The following is a 16,975-nucleotide window of genomic DNA, read 5'->3' as shown; positions in this document are numbered from 1 at the left end:
TAATTTCTTGGAAATGAATGTACAGCAATGGCATCATCAATAGCGAGTAAGAAAGTAAAAGAGTAAAAATAAGATAATGTAAAGTTGAATGCTGGTACTGTTTTAGAAAATTTTCCGAACACAAACTCAAACAAAACTACCAAATCAATTGTTTAATAAAACTGATTGCAAATCAGTCTTCAAATGAAAAAACTGTGAATTAGTTGTCGTATGAAATGATTCTGAATGGGCCATTTAATGAATTATTGCTAACCTTCTAAATGGAAAAAAGGTCATTAGTTATACGAGAAATACAAAATTGGTGACAGAAATGGTTTCATTTTTTGATGATGACAGTAATGTTTATTTTGTCACGTCAAAAGAAAAAAAACTTGACAGAAAAAAGTCTTTTTTCTGCAAAATATCCACAAAATGTTCTGGCTTTAAAAAAAGCAATTCAAGTGCAATGAGAATGAAAAGAAAATGAGAAAGAAAAAAATAGAAGAAAAAGTTAAAATTATCGAACTCAAAAAATTTAAACAAAAATTAATAACTGGAGAAGAAAAAGTTTAATTTTAAATCTATTACTATTATAGGATGTTGATACTTATATGACTTGCATATTTGTCAGTTTTTCCTCTTGCAGTTAAAGAAATGGAATAACTTTGCATTATTATTTTTCATTAACAATTGTATAAATATTTTTGTTTCTTTTTTAGTTTATAGTTTACAAAAAAGTTTACAATTTTGTAAAAACTTTCAAAACACAGAAAAAATCATTAATGAAACACTAATGAACGTATTTTAAAGCATTTTATGAAATGTATTTTACTGTATGGAAATTTTTTGGCAATTTTTTTCCAGTAAATTATAAGAAATATTCAGACCACAATGATTTTTCAATACAGAATAATTAACCTCTTAACTTTTTATATACCGATTTTTAATCTTTATAATGTAAATTGCTTCAAAGTTTCTAACGTAAAAAAATACAATACGCTTTTCAGCTGTTTTTTAAAATCATTACAAACTACCAATGCGCTTTAAGATAAATGCATTTGTAAATAAAAATGGTCTCATATAAAAACATTTTGAAAAAAAAAAAGGTTTTTCCCTTCGCTTTACTTTCACTGTATCAATACACTTTCACATATAAAATTTCCGACAGATAAATCTAATAAAATTCCAGCAAAACCTTGAATTTCCCGAAAGATTTCTTCGCCAACAATTGGTCGAGTTTTCCTTCATTCCCTTTGAGAGTTCAAACTAGTGAAAGTTAGTTTAACCATTTTTTAGAATAGTTAAATAAAAGCATTTTATATAAAAAAAACAACAAAAAAAAGCAAACAAACTCAACCTTAGATTAGAAACCAGAAAAAGTATGAAGTTTGTAACATTTTTAAACAGTGAATTTTATCATTTAAGATGTCTAATTTTTCCTCAGGGGAATTATTTGAAAATCCATTTAATATTTCATTTTATAACTGCAAAATACCGACAAATTTAATTTTTTTGCTTCATAATTACTAATAATTTTTAACAGGAAAAAGATCGTCTTATCGAAATTTCTCTAAAAAAATTCAATCGTATTTGATTGCAAAGTAATTATAAATTCTAAGTTTTGTTAAAGAAGGATATTATATTTATGGTTGAAAGTCTGAAAGGAGCAGGCTTTGGTCTTTAATGTATTGAAAATGAGCAATTTTTTTAAACGTGAAAAAATTGTATGTATGTATGTATGTATGTATGTATGTATGTATGTATGTATGTATGTATGTATGTATGTATGTATGTATGTATGTATGTATGTATGTATGTATGTATGTATGTTGTATGTATGTATGTATGTATGTATGTATGTATGTATGTATGTATGTATGTATGTATACACTTGTTTAATTGACCCAGTGAATGTCTTTTTGTGGGTAAAAGTTTATAAAAAATAACAAAGTAATTTAGTATCTGAATTCAAGACAATAAAAACAACAAAGTATAACTTTAAAAAAACAATGGATGATACTTCACTACTAAGATTTACATGTCCAAAATGCCAAATACCGTCATTTGATATATCGCAACATACATTAAATGATATTCATAATCATATTGATGACTGTTACAGACTGAGACGCTCAAAATGCCCATTAACACCTGGATTTAAGATAATGAAAGATTTTCTTAATCATTTCCATTGTTATCAAGATATAAACACGAAAAGTCTACGGTGTCCAGTTTGCAGTAATTCTATGGACAATGAAAAGCACCTTGTTGAACATTATTTCGAAACTCACCATGCGCGTAAAAAAATGTCATGTCCCATTTGCAACAAAGAAATAACAGATGAAACTGCTTTCATCGAGCATTTAGAATCAAGACATTCCAGATCTTTTATTAAAAGTGATGATAGCATTTTAGATGAAGAACTTGCCAAAAGATTACCAAAAGAAGGTGATCGAGTAATTGCAATGTGGGAGCAATCAAAATGGCAATACTTTACTGCAAAAATAAAAAGGTTTGTTAAATTTTTAAATTTGAATAAATTTAAAGTGTTATGAAAATTTAATCATTTAAGTAGTCAAAAGTTTGTTTGTTTGCCACCATAACAAATAACACCCGCTCTATACTAATTTTTATATACTGAACCTGAATCTAAAGTCCAAGTCGGATTCTTAAGCTATAAAATTTATAATTTACTTAAAACAATTTTTAAACTTGCGTATATATAGAACCAGGGGCGTGTATATGATTCATTTTTGACGGTGGGCCGAGGTCATTTTAGATGTGGTTGTTGTTTCTGCTTTCTTTTTTTTTGTTTTTACAAACTTTAAAATTAAAACAGGTTGTTGGAAATAGAGCCGCAGCATAACTATCTACTCTAGAAGAGTATTGATCGATGATTTTATTCTTCAGAAGCAGGTTTCGTGTTTTGTTTGCAATCCGTAGTCGGGAGTTACCAAACCAAAGTCTTTTTTGCTTATTTTCATACAACAGAAACGTTTTTATTCCTTGAATAAAAATTAATAATCTGAAAGTTAACAGAACCATGTAGCAACTGATCATAGAATATACTGAGGCTTTTTAAGAAAAAAACTTTAGTCTGCGTAAACAACAGAATGGCAATGACAACATTTTTTTTTATTTTAAATTTTAACAGTATAGGATAACAATATATATAGGATATATGTAGCTATAAAAATGGGTTGACTATAAAAACGTCAAGGAAAAAAATCATAAATTTACCTGACGTGTAAAAAAAGCACTTTGCATATAATTTCAATAGTCGAACATGTTTACACTTTTCTTTTTTTTAAAGGAGACTATTTATTAAGAAAGTAAGAAAACTTAAAACATGTTGCAATAATTAGTCTGAAAACCGAATCACCTTCAATTTCAATAACTGCTAATTTTATTATTGTAGATGACCTTTTAATTTTATTGATCCTGAGAACTGGGTGGTCATCCCATTAATACTTAAGTTTGATTACGTTCCAGATCTTGCAAATGATTTTTAACGACCTTACTAGTATATTTGGGATCGTTATTATGCATAAAATGCGTTTAGGATTGTTATCATGCATAAAAACATAATAATCTTTTAATGCATGATAACAATCCTAAACGCATTAGCAAAAAATCTCTTACCAGAGGTTAAGTGTGTGTATGTACATTTGTTAAATGCATTAGCAAAAAATCTCTTACTAGATTTAAGCGTGTATACATTTGTAATTCAATTTTGTTTTTTACTTTCATAAGGTTTATGAAAGATTCGCTTAAGTATGAAATTGATTGGGATGACGGTGATTCCACTGGAAGAATTGTTGACTATTTCAACATTGCAAAAGACAGGGTCCCAACCGAAAAAGAACTCGGAACAGGTTTGAATGATTAAATAGCTAAAAATTTCATAAAAAATAACAATAATAAAAATAAACTGAAGTTAAGAAAATGTTATCAAAAGTATATTTATGTAAATATATATTCTTAAGAAAAACACTAAACCACTCATTAACATAGCTCTTCGTATCAGATTGATGTGCGAAAGCCCTTAAAGCGAAATAAATACAACAGATATAATTATTTTCTTAAAAAAAAGGCCAAAACATACTTTTTACCACATTTAATTATCGGACTTTATGCATCTAATTAGATAATGAATAGATCAAAATACCAAAACACTTCCTTTTATATTTAAGTAGCAATAATTTACTTTTTATAAAGTTTAGTTTGGTAATAATAGTGTGAGGCGGGGCTTTTCAGCTGTATTTTTGTGTATTTTGGTGTATTTTTATGCTGAGGGCGATTTGATGGGGCGTTAGTGGTTCGTAGGTTAGGAGGATTTGATTAATAGGGGTATAGAAATGCCTCTTGGTTCTGTGTAAGTGTAATACTCTCACTATTTATGTTACGCTCGTACTTTTCTTTACGAGCGACATTTTTTATTTAAATTATAATAATAACAATTCTTTTTCCTTTCTGAATTGTTATTGTCAATAAAAATTTCTCCACTTTAAATTATGTAAGAACTATTTCTTACACTCTCTTCTTTTCTGTTAACCAAAAACTCCGGGCAACTACTTTTTCGTAGAACCTAAAAATTCCGCTATCACCTCTTTTTTTTTTTGTAAAACCAAAGCCCCGCTCCTAACTGTACTACTTCTAACCGTCTTCCATTGTCGTCCTTCTACCTTTACATGTTTCCTGCTTTTTATATGGGTTATATTGCTTTGGGCGTTGGCGTCTTTTCATTTTTATTTGTTAGTGTGTAAAAAATTGATTGTTTTTGTGTGGTTAGATTGCTATAAATAGCATCTTGTTTCAATTAGAATCAGCTTCCTCACAATAGGTAGAGAATTTAATCTGAAATTCGAGGTAATTTTAAGTCGGGGCACCCTCCGTCCTTCAATCCAATTAACTCTGGATAATCAAAACATTATGGTCACTATTGTTAGAAATAGCGAATGACCTAAGAAAATTATCTTTATAGGGTGAAAGTACGTACTCACCAGAGCTAAAAAAAAAGTCTAATGACACAGTCAGTGGAAAAACTTTTATATTTTCATATTTTTCTGCACCAAGGACCTAAATACTGCATACCCAAATTTTGCATTTTATAAATGCATAGAATAAAAAAATTACACAAGACCTCGTATCAGAAAAAAGAAATAAAGTATTATTTTCTCGGCAAATGACATTAAGTATCTGGGCGTGCATTTTTAAGCAGTAAAAACTTATTACGGTTTTAGTTATGATACAAATAGTTATCGTATGTGAAACCATAGTTATTGTATGTGAAACTTCAAAATAGTCCAGTTACTCAGTTTTATTAAGTGGACAATTACAAATCAGTTTATCAGAGCAGTTTTCTCCTAGCAGTTTTTTTAAACGTTGCCCTGTCCAATGAAATTGCCAGCTGCAAACACATTATCTCACTAGTAATTTTACTTTTAGAGGATCCTCAAGATAATTTTTCAACATTAAAGTTTAACAAATTTGCAAATTTTTTTTTCCTCTTGATTAAGATCTTAAGTAACTTCATAGCTGCTATACAGCTTAAACAATTAAAAAGAAATAAAATATTTCTTAACTGATTTCTCGATTTTATAGCAAACCAATATGTACGCTCTATAAGAAAAGTTTCTTTTTTTTTTTTGCAAAAGTGCTTTTTTGCTGACTATTCTACCTTTTACAATACATAGAATAAGTTCTTTTTCAACCAGAGCTCTAATTTTTATTAACTGAAACTGATGTTTTTCTGAGTGCATCAAGTGTTATGCTTTGTGTTATACATGTTTCAGAAGAGAAATTGTATTGACCAAAAGGATGAAGGTTTGTGTTTAGCTTTGTAAAGAATCCTCAATAGAATTTTTAAATAGAAATAAAATTCTTTTGATGTGAATAAACAAGTGGTTTATCTCCTTGAGCTAGATAACAGTGTTGAATAATTAATAACTGACCGAACCAACAGCGTATACAGCAGCCTGTCATCATGAATTCTTGCACTTTAAAGAATCTGTAGAGAATCTTCCGAGGTCAGTGTAATCCAGACAAGTTCTCTCAAGCTGTAAGTGTGACAAAAAGTCCCTGTACAGACCATCTTTCCAGATGTATCTGTTTAAAGGCTGTTGGAGTTAGGTTAGGACTTTGGATTGGTTTTAAGCATGTAGAATCTGCAAGTTTGAGCCCTTGTTCAACAACAGATTGAAGGTGGTATATGCAAGAAGTTGAGAAAACTGATAAGTCAATGGAGAGAAAAGAAATTTACATTGTGGTTGGTATGTAAAGTTTAGGAGAAACTGGGAGGAAAACTGTCTTATTAAGTAAATACTTAGATTTTCCGCCATAGTTTTTTGAATTACAGTGGACATATGGCACTACGCATCAACACGGTGAACAGCGTTTTCAACTGAAGAAAACAGAATATTGAACTCAGAATCTCTGCACTCATAGAATAGATATGTTGAGTGACACCATTTGAAAGAATCGATTTTACATGCTGGTTTACTTTATTCTCTTCTGAACATTTTAACACATTTTGAGCAGATGGACTGTCACAGAACGTGCAACACATAATTTGACAGAAGGCATCAAAGGCCCAAGTGTTGATGATGTGGTATACTACTTTGCCAATTATGGGGCTCCTGAGAGCGTTTGTCATCAGTTTCTTGTTCCACCAAGCATCTGTGTGAATTATGAAGCTTCACTGTATTATATTGTCTGGTAATGTCAGCTTCTTTTTAAATTTCTTTTACAGAACAAATCCGCATGTTCATTCTGACACAATGGGGTTTCCTAAACTGTCGTCCCCTTCTGTCTTACTTAAAACCACAGTAGCAATGCTGCGTATTAGGACTTTAGCTTCCTCCGAAGATTGTGACTTGATGAGCTATGCCATTAATTGCATATAGTAATATTTTACCCAAAAAGTTTTTTCTCAAGCAGTCTTACTGACATATCATTTTTATGTTGGTAGTTTTCAGGACTTATTCTAAAGAAGAACACCAAAGCACTCATTAATGTAGCTTTTCAAATCAGAATGATGTGTGAAAGCCTTTACTGAAGCACCAAGTAAATCACAAATGGACTATTTTGGGAATGGTGCTCCATCACAAATCCATTCTTACATCCATTCTTGTATTTGCAAGAACATCATGCCTCTCTGATAGTATTTGCACCAATAGGATGTGAGAGCTGTCATTTCCTGTTAAAACGCTTTGGAAGATATTTCCAGACAAATTATTAGACCTCTAAAGCTTTTTTACAACTAAGCCAGTTGCATCAAATGTAACTATGGAGTGCTTTACTGTTCCGTACATAAGCATTTGAGTTTGACTCAAATAGTGACAGAAGAATTTCTATAGTTCATTATCTCCAATGCTACCACTTTTAGGAGAACTGCATTTCAAGGACTGGAGTGATTGGGTCTTTATGAGCTATTTTTAATTGATTCTTGTTTGGCTTAGCGCAGGGTTGTCAAATTTAGTAGATGGTTTGGCTCTGGATCACAAAAATCCATCTACTTTTCCACTCTGATACTCTCCACTTATCCCACCCCACTACAAGTCGTCTTAAACACTAGTTTAAGATGTCTTGAAATTGAAATTGGTCTTAAAGATGTCTTAAACTAGTCTAAAATGAAACACTGTAAGTCGTCTTAACTAAAACGTCCTTAAGTTGTCTTATTTAAGACGTTTTAAAGACGGATTAAAAAGACGTGTATATATCTGTATATGTGTGTGTGTGTGTGTGTGTGTGTGTGTGTGTGTGTGTGTGTGTGTGTGTGTGTGTGTGTGTGTGTGTGTGTGTGTGTGTGTGTGTGTATGTGTGTGTGTGTGTGTGTGTGTGTGTGTGTGTGTGTGTGTGTGTGTGTGTGTGTGTGTGTGTGTGTGTGTGTGTGTGTGTGAGTGCGTGTGTGTATATATATATATATATCAGGAGGTAAATACATAATTCAGAAAACTGATAATTACTAAAATTGCTATGGAGATATTGTTTTCTGATCAGTATTATATCAGCCTTTCAAGTCTCATGTGAATTGTGATGAACAATAATCTATTTATCTGTACAAGTATAAAAAAATGTTTTTAAAACTAACTTACTAAACCTTTGGTCTATATATCGATTGGGCTCAAAACTTTCCGGTCGGATGTAATTAGCAATAACTCAAGAAATACTTAAACTAAATCCAAATTTTCATCTACAGGTAAATGACTACAACTCTGACTGCTAATATGAAAAGAATCTCTAACTGCTTCTTGAGGTTGTGCACAGTTTTGCTGACGTTCATCCGCAATGTCGTATCGAGCTTCTTCTAAAACTGGTTTATTTAATTTTCTCAAATTCCTTAAATAATCTTTTTTTGATTCAGAAAAATCTTCACCCACTACTTTTTAACGAAAATTATAACTTTATTAAAAAATAAAAATTTCTGAAAAGGAAATAAAACGGTAAATGGTCATTTTCGTGCAACTTATTATTATAGTTTAAACTTTTAGTATTAGTTTAAACTTTTGTAGTATTTGTTTAACAAGACTGTTCAGTATAAAGTAACTACTTCACGTGTTGACAAATTACTAAACAAACTACACCAAGGTAAAGGAAATTAGTTGTCGGCACGAACAGATTCTATCATTTTTTTAAAATGAGCATTTGTAAATTTGGGAACTTTTTTCGTGTAAACAAAGTCTATTAATGATAAAATAGACCTGTAAGAATAATTTTTAAATGTTACATTTTGAAATGAGGTTAAAAAAGTAAAAAAAAAAATTATTTTTTTAATTATTTATTATCAATTACTTATCATTATGTGGTGGATTGTGAATGTTTAATGTTAAACAAACAATAATATAGTACTGTACTACTATGTGATTATACTAGGCAATAATAGATCAACCATTTTTATCATCCAACAGTCATCTTCATCAGGGTAGACTTTAATGCAACTGGAAATTCCTTCCGGTGAAGATCAACCAATCGAAGAAGAAACTGCTTTTGGTTTTCATCTTTCGTAACGCTTTTGTTGAAGGATGTTGTAAGTGCTATGCCTCGTTTTGCGCAATCGTTGACGATCTTCATTTGACGAACCTTGTGCTTCATTTCAAGATATGTTGAATCCATTTCCCACTCTGAAAATTTTTTCATTAAAAATGATTCAGCTTTTTCTTTGCCATTCTTCAAAATTAGATCAAAAAGTTCTGCGGTGAGTTGTGTAATGAAGGAAGACAATGACAATTGAATGTGGCAGCATCAAGTCTTTTGAGAGATATCTATTTTGGCTGTTGTTTAAGGTTGTATGCCATGTCTCTCTTGGTGTTGTTGTCGACACAGGAATCAAAGAAAACCAATCCTATTAGATGTTCAAAAAAATACCACAGATGGCGATGAAAAGCTTTTGCTGCATTAATTGCAATTGTACGATTTGGATATTCTTGAATTCGTTGAAGAAGCTTGGCATCATTGAATGGTGCTCGTTCAGCTAACAGAGCTTCATTCCAAAACTGTCCGTATATAAATGCCACAAAAAGACTTATGTCTGTTATTCCTTTCTTATCCTTTGCAGTAATAGCAAATTGATCCTGAAACAAATATATCTTCATACAATATACAGCTTTTGCCATCCAACGTGCATTATGTGTTGCACCTGGTGCCCGAAACTTTACATTCAACTCCGATGTTGCAGTTGATCCTCCAAGAAAAATAAGGCACAAATTCAAGAGTTCTTAGTAATCATCCCTGGGTTGTTGACCTTTAATTGCTTCACTATAATACACTACCATTTCTTCATGGAGTTTGAGAAAAAAATCACAGTTATAAAATTCTTCATTCCCTATAGTGAACACCTCCTTGTTGATTGCTGGCCATTACTTCTGGAAACGGTTAAAAATTCCAACTTCAGGTCCTCCACTGCTTCCAAATGCAGTCATGAAAATGGTGGAAAGCATGACTTCAAAGACATGGTTTCTGCATGCTATCCATATAAGATTACGGTTAAGATTCTGCTCTATTATTGTGCAGGCACCAATGTTAAACCCAATTTTGGACGAAGTAGTGTCAAAAACTAGTCCCTGAACAAGTTCTTCCAATTTCCAATCTTTAAGAGCCTTCATGCAAGCATCAGCCTGTTGCTCACCTGTACCTCGATCAATCTTCGGAACGCCCAGCAAATTTTCCACCACCAGTCACAAGGATGGCAATTCTATCCACTTTTTTTTTACCACCAGTGATATCAGGTAAGAGCTTTCCATCCCAATGCAGAAGAAGTGGATCATCAGGAAAGAAATCAACCTTGTCAGCTGTAGTCAGCGCTTCACGAATAGATCGCCTTTCTCTGCGGATTGTGCTGTACGACAATGATAAATCTTTTAGAGAGTGACCAAGAGCCTGAGCAACTGTTCCAACCACGAAGAGTGCACGGCGATCAGAAATATTAACACGATCAAGAGACTATACAACATTATTTGTTAGAACTTTCATTGAACCACTTGTGCTCAGTGTGCTGGAAGCGAAAGGAGTCTGTATTCATCATCATCCGAGGAACTTGAGCTACTTTCACTCACAATGTCAACTGCTGATGAAGAAGAAATGAGTTCTGTCTTTTCCATCAGTTCTGCTTTACTGCTTTGACGCCTCAATTCCATTTTAGTTTCTTGGACTCGTTTCCGTGCCTCCCTAGCTGTTAAATTCCGATCAATTCCTGCCATGCTACAACTTAATGGATCTTCTTGCTGCTGATGTAAAAATACTTTATCTTCATCGTTTTTCATAACTTCTGATGCATTTTTGGTTGATATATCAAAAAGTTCTTCAAGGTCAGCATGGAAAAGTCCTTCTTTCATTTGACAGCTGTCCAATTTTGATCGTCGGTGTTTTTTCAGCAACAGATATTCGTCATAAAGTTTTTTTAACTTTCTTTCTGCATTGTCAATTCTTTGAGTTGGAATTCTTCCTCTCTCCCATATAACAAGAACTGCTTCAATTGTTGCCCGAATACTTTTTTTCACTTCTTGTTTCTCTTCTATATGATGAAAGAGCAACCTCTGAAGAACATTCCCTCTTGAAGGAAGTCTGGCAGTCAACAGAGTTTGTGTAGGTTTACCAACAAGTCACACCAAAGCAGAAGATCTAGTGGTTGCCATATTAATTTCTCTTCAAAATATATTGTTATATATTTATAAAATAAAAAAACAAATTTGCAAAATTTGAGAGAATCACAAAATTTTACCAATGGTTAATTCATCTTATAAAACATGGCAACCCCTAAAATTGCTTCTTTTAGTCTAATTTTTTGGTACACATGATCCTAGGTGATAAAGAAACACAGGCAACCTTGAGGAGAATGCTTTTTGTAAACTTTTATATATATATGTATATATATATATATATATATATATATATATATATATATATATATATATATATATATATATATATATATATATATATATATATATGTATGTATATATATGTGTATATATATATATATATATATATATATATATATATATATATATATATATATATATATATATATATATATATATATATATTATATGTATCGCGAGGTTAGAATTATTTTGTTCTATCTCCAAGTTTAATTGTTGGGAGAAAGTTTTTGATTTTTTTCTTAAAGTAAAAATTATTTAAAATTTTAGTTTTAATTTTTAAAGAAATAATAACTTATACTTTACGTAATTTATGTTTAATCAAATTATTTAGAAAAAAATTTCTAAAATATAGCGTATTTTAAAAGTAATCATTATTTACTAAAATTAATAACACATTTTCTCCCAACTTTTAAAATAGGAGATAGAACAAAATAATTCTAACCTCGCGATATATATAACGATAATAGAATCCATTGGACTTAAAGTAAGGGCTGTAGTGTCTGATGGAGCAAGTCCAAATTAAAAATTCTATAATATTCATAAACTGGAAGACTGCAGCAATATTGTAGATGGAGTAGTTCACTAAACATGGCACCATTGTGTTCCAGGTACTTGTTGGTATTTTGTATTATTTATTATATCTCAAGTTATACATGTACTAAAGTAGTCAAGTAAATTATCTCAATTTCTTTTCGTCATCTGCGTTATTTCTTAAAAAATTAAGATCTATCTTTATAACCTGTATATGTCTATCTATATAAAATTAAGCTTAAAACTTGGTTCTATTGCTGCTATCCTTTAAAAATAAGTAAAAGGAAGTTGATGTGACTGGTTTGGTGAGACCAAATATTTTCGACGAATCCGACAGACTTTAAGAGAAAATTTCTATTGTTTAAAAAAATAGATTTTTTACAATGCGTAACTAGTATGGTTAACAAAGAAACAACGTTGCACGTCCGTCTCTTATACGTCCATGATTAAAGACATCTTAAACTGGTTATTCCAAAAGACATCTTGTTAAGATGTCTTTAGGACGTTTTAGACTGGTTGTCGGAAGACGTCTAAAAGACGTAGGAAAAAGCCGTCTTAAACATGTCCTTAACTAGTTGCAGACGTCTAGACGAGTTAAAGATAAGTTAAAGACGTCTTATGTTGGGTAGGATGAGGCTGCAGTCTGCCTTCACAAAGTTCTTTTGCTACTTGTGCCCGTAGATTTTTACACATGGGTTTCTTAAATAGTCAGTGTGCATCAATTCATTTTTTTGTCATTACACTCTTAAACACCATTGGGCAGTGAATTTCATTCAGGTTTTTTTTTCAATGATAGATCCATATTTATTTCTTAATACACGGTGATTAAATTATAGCGTATTTTTCCCCGTAATGTACAAAGTAGTTTCCCAGCTAACACAAAACGTTCAAGAAACGTTCGAAGAACGTTACAAACGGTCGGGGACGTTCCAAGAACGTTCTAAGAACGTTTCCAACGTTTTTCGAACGTACTTGAACGTTTTGTGTTAGCTAGGTTCCTCAATTAAAGTTAAAATTAGTTCGTAAATAAAAATGTAAAATCAGTGAACAGAGAATTGCACAAAGTAAATAAGCGTGATGTGGATAAACTTTTAAATGTTACTTGCTATACATTGGTTTATCGTAAAAAAAAATATTGTATTTTTATAATAGTTTATAGCTCATAAACTGCATTAAGTTGATTTATCATCACAAGTGTAAAAAAAAATGCTGAATTGGTGATTAGAAAAAACATTATTTAGAATATTATGGCAAATGGAAGTAGTTTTAAAAAAAGAAAGTTTTTTTTTTTTCAAAAAAAAAACTTTCTTTTTTTAAAACTACTTCCATTTGCCATAATTTTTTTTCAAAAAAAAAACTTTATTTTTTTAAAACTACTTCCATTTGCCATAATATTCTAAATAATGTTTGTTTTTATTTTAAACGGGAACAATTTTAAAATTAAGTGCAAACTCTGCGAAAAAAATCATCAACACTCAGTTGAACTTATTTTATATTCATGCAAAAATTAAATCTATAATTCTTTTTCTTCTAAATCTTAAAGAGAATTAAGATTGAAATATTTCAATTTTTATAAAGTTTTATCATTTTACTTTATATATTTAAAAATGTAGGGTTTTGAATGAAAAATGCGGATTTCAAAATATAGAATTCTCAGCTACATATTTACATTTAACTGAATACTGAATTATTTTCAGAACTTGATAAAAATACAGAGCAACAAGTGTAAAACTAATTTTAAAAAGGTTTAAAATTTTCTTCAAAATTTCATTGATATTTTCATTAAAAAAAGACCCGATAAACATTTTACAATTTTAGTAATAATGGGGTTTTCCGTAATTGATTTATGGGTGAAATGATTCCTCATCCTAAAAATAGCTTAATTACTTAATTAAAACAAAAAATGATTCTGAATGTATTTGGCTTCTGAAGTTGGATGTTTTGTGGAATTTTAAATAAAAGCTATTTATGATAAGTTTCAAAGCTGTTAAAATTAATAAGTACTCAAGTATTTTCTTTTGTTTTTGTGGTTATATAGCCACAGAATTATCCTATTTCAATATTTATTATGATGTGCAATCACAATTCTGTAAAATTTTGTAAAAAAATGATTTTATCAACTTTTTTATTTTTAGATGATAAAAATATCAAGATTAAATTTACACTTTAGGAAGCATTGTATTGTTTGCTCAAGGAACATATGTAATAAGTGCCGATCGAAAAACGGGTGGCAAAAGGTGGCATGAGGGAATAATCACTAACGTAGATACGTTACCAGATGGCAGTAAAATGTAATTAGTTTATTTTTATTATTTTTAATGCTAAATATAAGTCATCTTTCTCTCTCTCTCTCTCTCTTCTCTCTCTCTCTCTCTCTCTTCTCTCTCTCTCTCTCTTTCTCTCTCTCTCTCTCTCTCTCTCTCTCTCTCTATATATATATATATATATATATATATATATATATATATATATATATATATATATATATGTATGTATGTATGTATGTATTTACATATATATATATATTTATAATTCGTATATATAATTCAGTTATCATGGTTGTCATACTAAGACTGTCAAGGACGAAAAATTTGTGACGTATCGAGGTTATTCGCATACGTTTTCTGGGTTGTCTAGATATGAATTTCGGATACGACCAAATGTTTTTGAAGTCATAGGTAATTAAAAAGAGTGGAAACCTTTTGTTGGCTTTAAATTTACGAAACGTTAAAAGAATCACTTTTATTCTAGATGATTCGAATGATCTTGAGAACGAAATGGAATCATCAGATGTTTTCTTCTCGTACAATCTATTGGATAGTTTCACAGCGTACAAAAATCGTGAAATAAATGATTCAATCATAACAGAATCCCACGTTGGAAATTACGAAAACATGTGTGATCCACATGAAATTGAGTCTTTCTTAAGAAAAAAAGGCTACAGTACGGCTCATCAAGTCAAAACCGGTGAAAGAGATTTGAAAAGTGTATCAGCTGCAATCAAGAACGCAAAAGTGTTTGTAGCATGCATCAGTAATGAATACGTGAATGACGAAAATTGTAAAATGGAGTTTCAGTTTGCAAGTATTTCTTTACGCAAACCTGTCATTCCGCTCGTGGTTGGAAATAGTTCATCTGCATGGTCGACAAGCGTTGTCGGTATGCTTATTGCTGGCAAGCTATTTATTCATTTTAAAGAAAAAGAAATGCAAGATGAAAAAAAAGCTGAGTTGTTATCGGCTTTAAGTAGTTTGATAAAAAAGAAACCAGAAGAAGCAAACACAAAAAAAAACATTTATGAACCTATTGATATCTTTCTTTCATATTGCTGGAAAAATTCCTTTAAAGCCGAAGAACTCAAACAGGTTGACCAGGCAAACGGAAGTAAGTTTGCTGATCCTCGTTTGCTCAAAGATATGATAACAAACTTAGGCTATAAGGTATGGCTGGATATCGAACAGCTGTCATCCGCAAATGCGGATTCGGGTCTTTTTGGTCAAATCACAGAGGGCATAAAAGCGGCCAAAGTAGTCATTCCTTGCATAAGCGATGATTATTCGAAAAGTGCGAATTGCAGAATGGAATTTCAGTTTGCATTGAAATCTCTGAACAAACCTATCATTCCAGTTGTTGTTGGTAAAGGCAGTGATTGGAGACAATCGGTTGTGGGTGCTTTGATGAGTGCATACGACGGTCAGCTCATTAATTTACAAGATGTCTGGAATTATAATAAGTTGAAAAGGAAATTAGATCGCCTTAAATCAGCTCTTGAGTCAAAGATTCTTATTGAACAGGGTTCTTATTTGACGATGTTTTCAAACATTTCAATGAAAAAAAGCAATGTTAGTGCTTCACGGAAGTTTTTTTCTTCTAGAGCTCCAAAGATTGGTGACCATGTGCTTTGTCACCATTTTAAAATGGCATACTACATGGCCACAGTGATCAGTTACAATACACTAACTATGACATATACGGTAGATTGGGATGATGGCGATCCCACTGGAAGAGAAGCACTTTTCAATGAAATAGCTATTGACATAGCACCTGAACCTGATGATATTGGTGTTGGCTCTTATATTTTTTTCCCACAAGGATCTTACGTTGGAACTGAAGGTAATAATATTGGAGGAAACAGATACCATGAAGGTGAAATAACATCTATAAAGAAAAAAGAGAATGGACTCATAGTAGTAAGTGGACATCACACTAAATCCGAGGACGACGGGAAGTGGATTCACTATAGGGAATACAGCTATGACTTTATCGACATACCTTTATCAAATATTCGACTTGCTCCAACAGCTTTAGAAGCAATGTTTGTAGAAAAAACGTTCTAATTGTCTTTTGTGTTAAATTTTGTAATAAGAAACATTTTCAAGTAAAGTGTTATATAATTTTTTTTAAAATTAAGTTGCGTTGGACGATTTTTTAACTGTATTCAAGTTTAAACGTCATAATTTCCCGCTCAATTTCAGAACATGTCATGTCGCTAAAGTGTAAACAACATACTTTCTTTGTGTAGTCTAATCATTTCAACTTTTGTGCCATCAAAACACAATTTACGAGAAGCACTGCTTTTTTAATTTGAACTTTGATGGAAATCAATTGCTGTGTGAAGTGCGTGGAGAACATGCTCCATCAAGAAAAACAGGTGAGAACTGATTCCAGGGTTTTGAAAGTGAAGATTCTAACATTAGCGACAAAGAACTCGAACGGATTCCAAAAAAGACACTGGGTTGGAGGATTTATTGGGCCAAGATCCCAAAACTCATGCCAAACTCAAAAGGAATTCGCTGAAAACGTTACGAGTCACTTAACAAACAACTTTAAACCGTCTCCAGGTCACGAGTATGATGCAAAAACAAATATGTTGGGTTCCGTATGAACTTAAGCCAAAAAACGTCAAACGCCGTTTTTCCATGTAAGAACAACTGCTTCGAAGGTAAAATTGGAAGAATTTCTTTCGCATCGAACTGTGTCGGGGGATGAAAAGTAGATCCATTACAAAAAAAAAAAAAAAACACAGAAAATTTCAACATAAATCTGACTATGCATCAACTTTAACGGTAAACCGAATATTCATG

General features: G+C 31.3%; 1 protein-coding gene across 2 annotated transcripts; it reads left to right on the top strand.

Moving 5' to 3' along the window:
* Window positions 1–1,183: 1,183 nt before the first annotated feature.
* LOC145188656 (uncharacterized) lies at window positions 1,184–16,274 on the top strand. 2 transcript variants are annotated; one of them, XM_090078871.1, is made up of 5 exons: window positions 1,184–2,491; window positions 3,733–3,854; window positions 14,062–14,182; window positions 14,442–14,569; window positions 14,643–16,274. In XM_090078871.1, the coding sequence occupies exons 1-5, from the start codon at window positions 1,989–1,991 to the stop codon at window positions 16,226–16,228; spliced, it is 2,460 nt and encodes an 819-aa protein (XP_089934997.1). In that variant the 5' UTR covers window positions 1,184–1,988; the 3' UTR covers window positions 16,229–16,274. The 2 variants fall into 2 exon arrangements, with proteins under 2 accessions (XP_089934997.1, XP_089934998.1); XM_090078872.1 differs by lacking the exons at window positions 1,184–2,491; window positions 3,733–3,854 and adding an exon at window positions 11,842–11,968 and having other exon boundaries at window positions 14,027–14,182.
* Window positions 16,275–16,975: the final 701 nt, after the last annotated feature.

The sequence above is a fragment of the Hydra viridissima genome, unplaced genomic scaffold (assembly GCF_058129835.1).
Source record: "Hydra viridissima isolate aposymbiotic clone 2 unplaced genomic scaffold, HvirCarnegie_v1 scaffold_2, whole genome shotgun sequence".
Taxonomy (NCBI): Eukaryota; Metazoa; Cnidaria; class Hydrozoa; order Anthoathecata; family Hydridae; genus Hydra; species Hydra viridissima.
The sequence above is the reverse complement of the archived record's forward strand: the minus strand, read 5'-3'. Positions and strand labels throughout refer to the sequence as shown.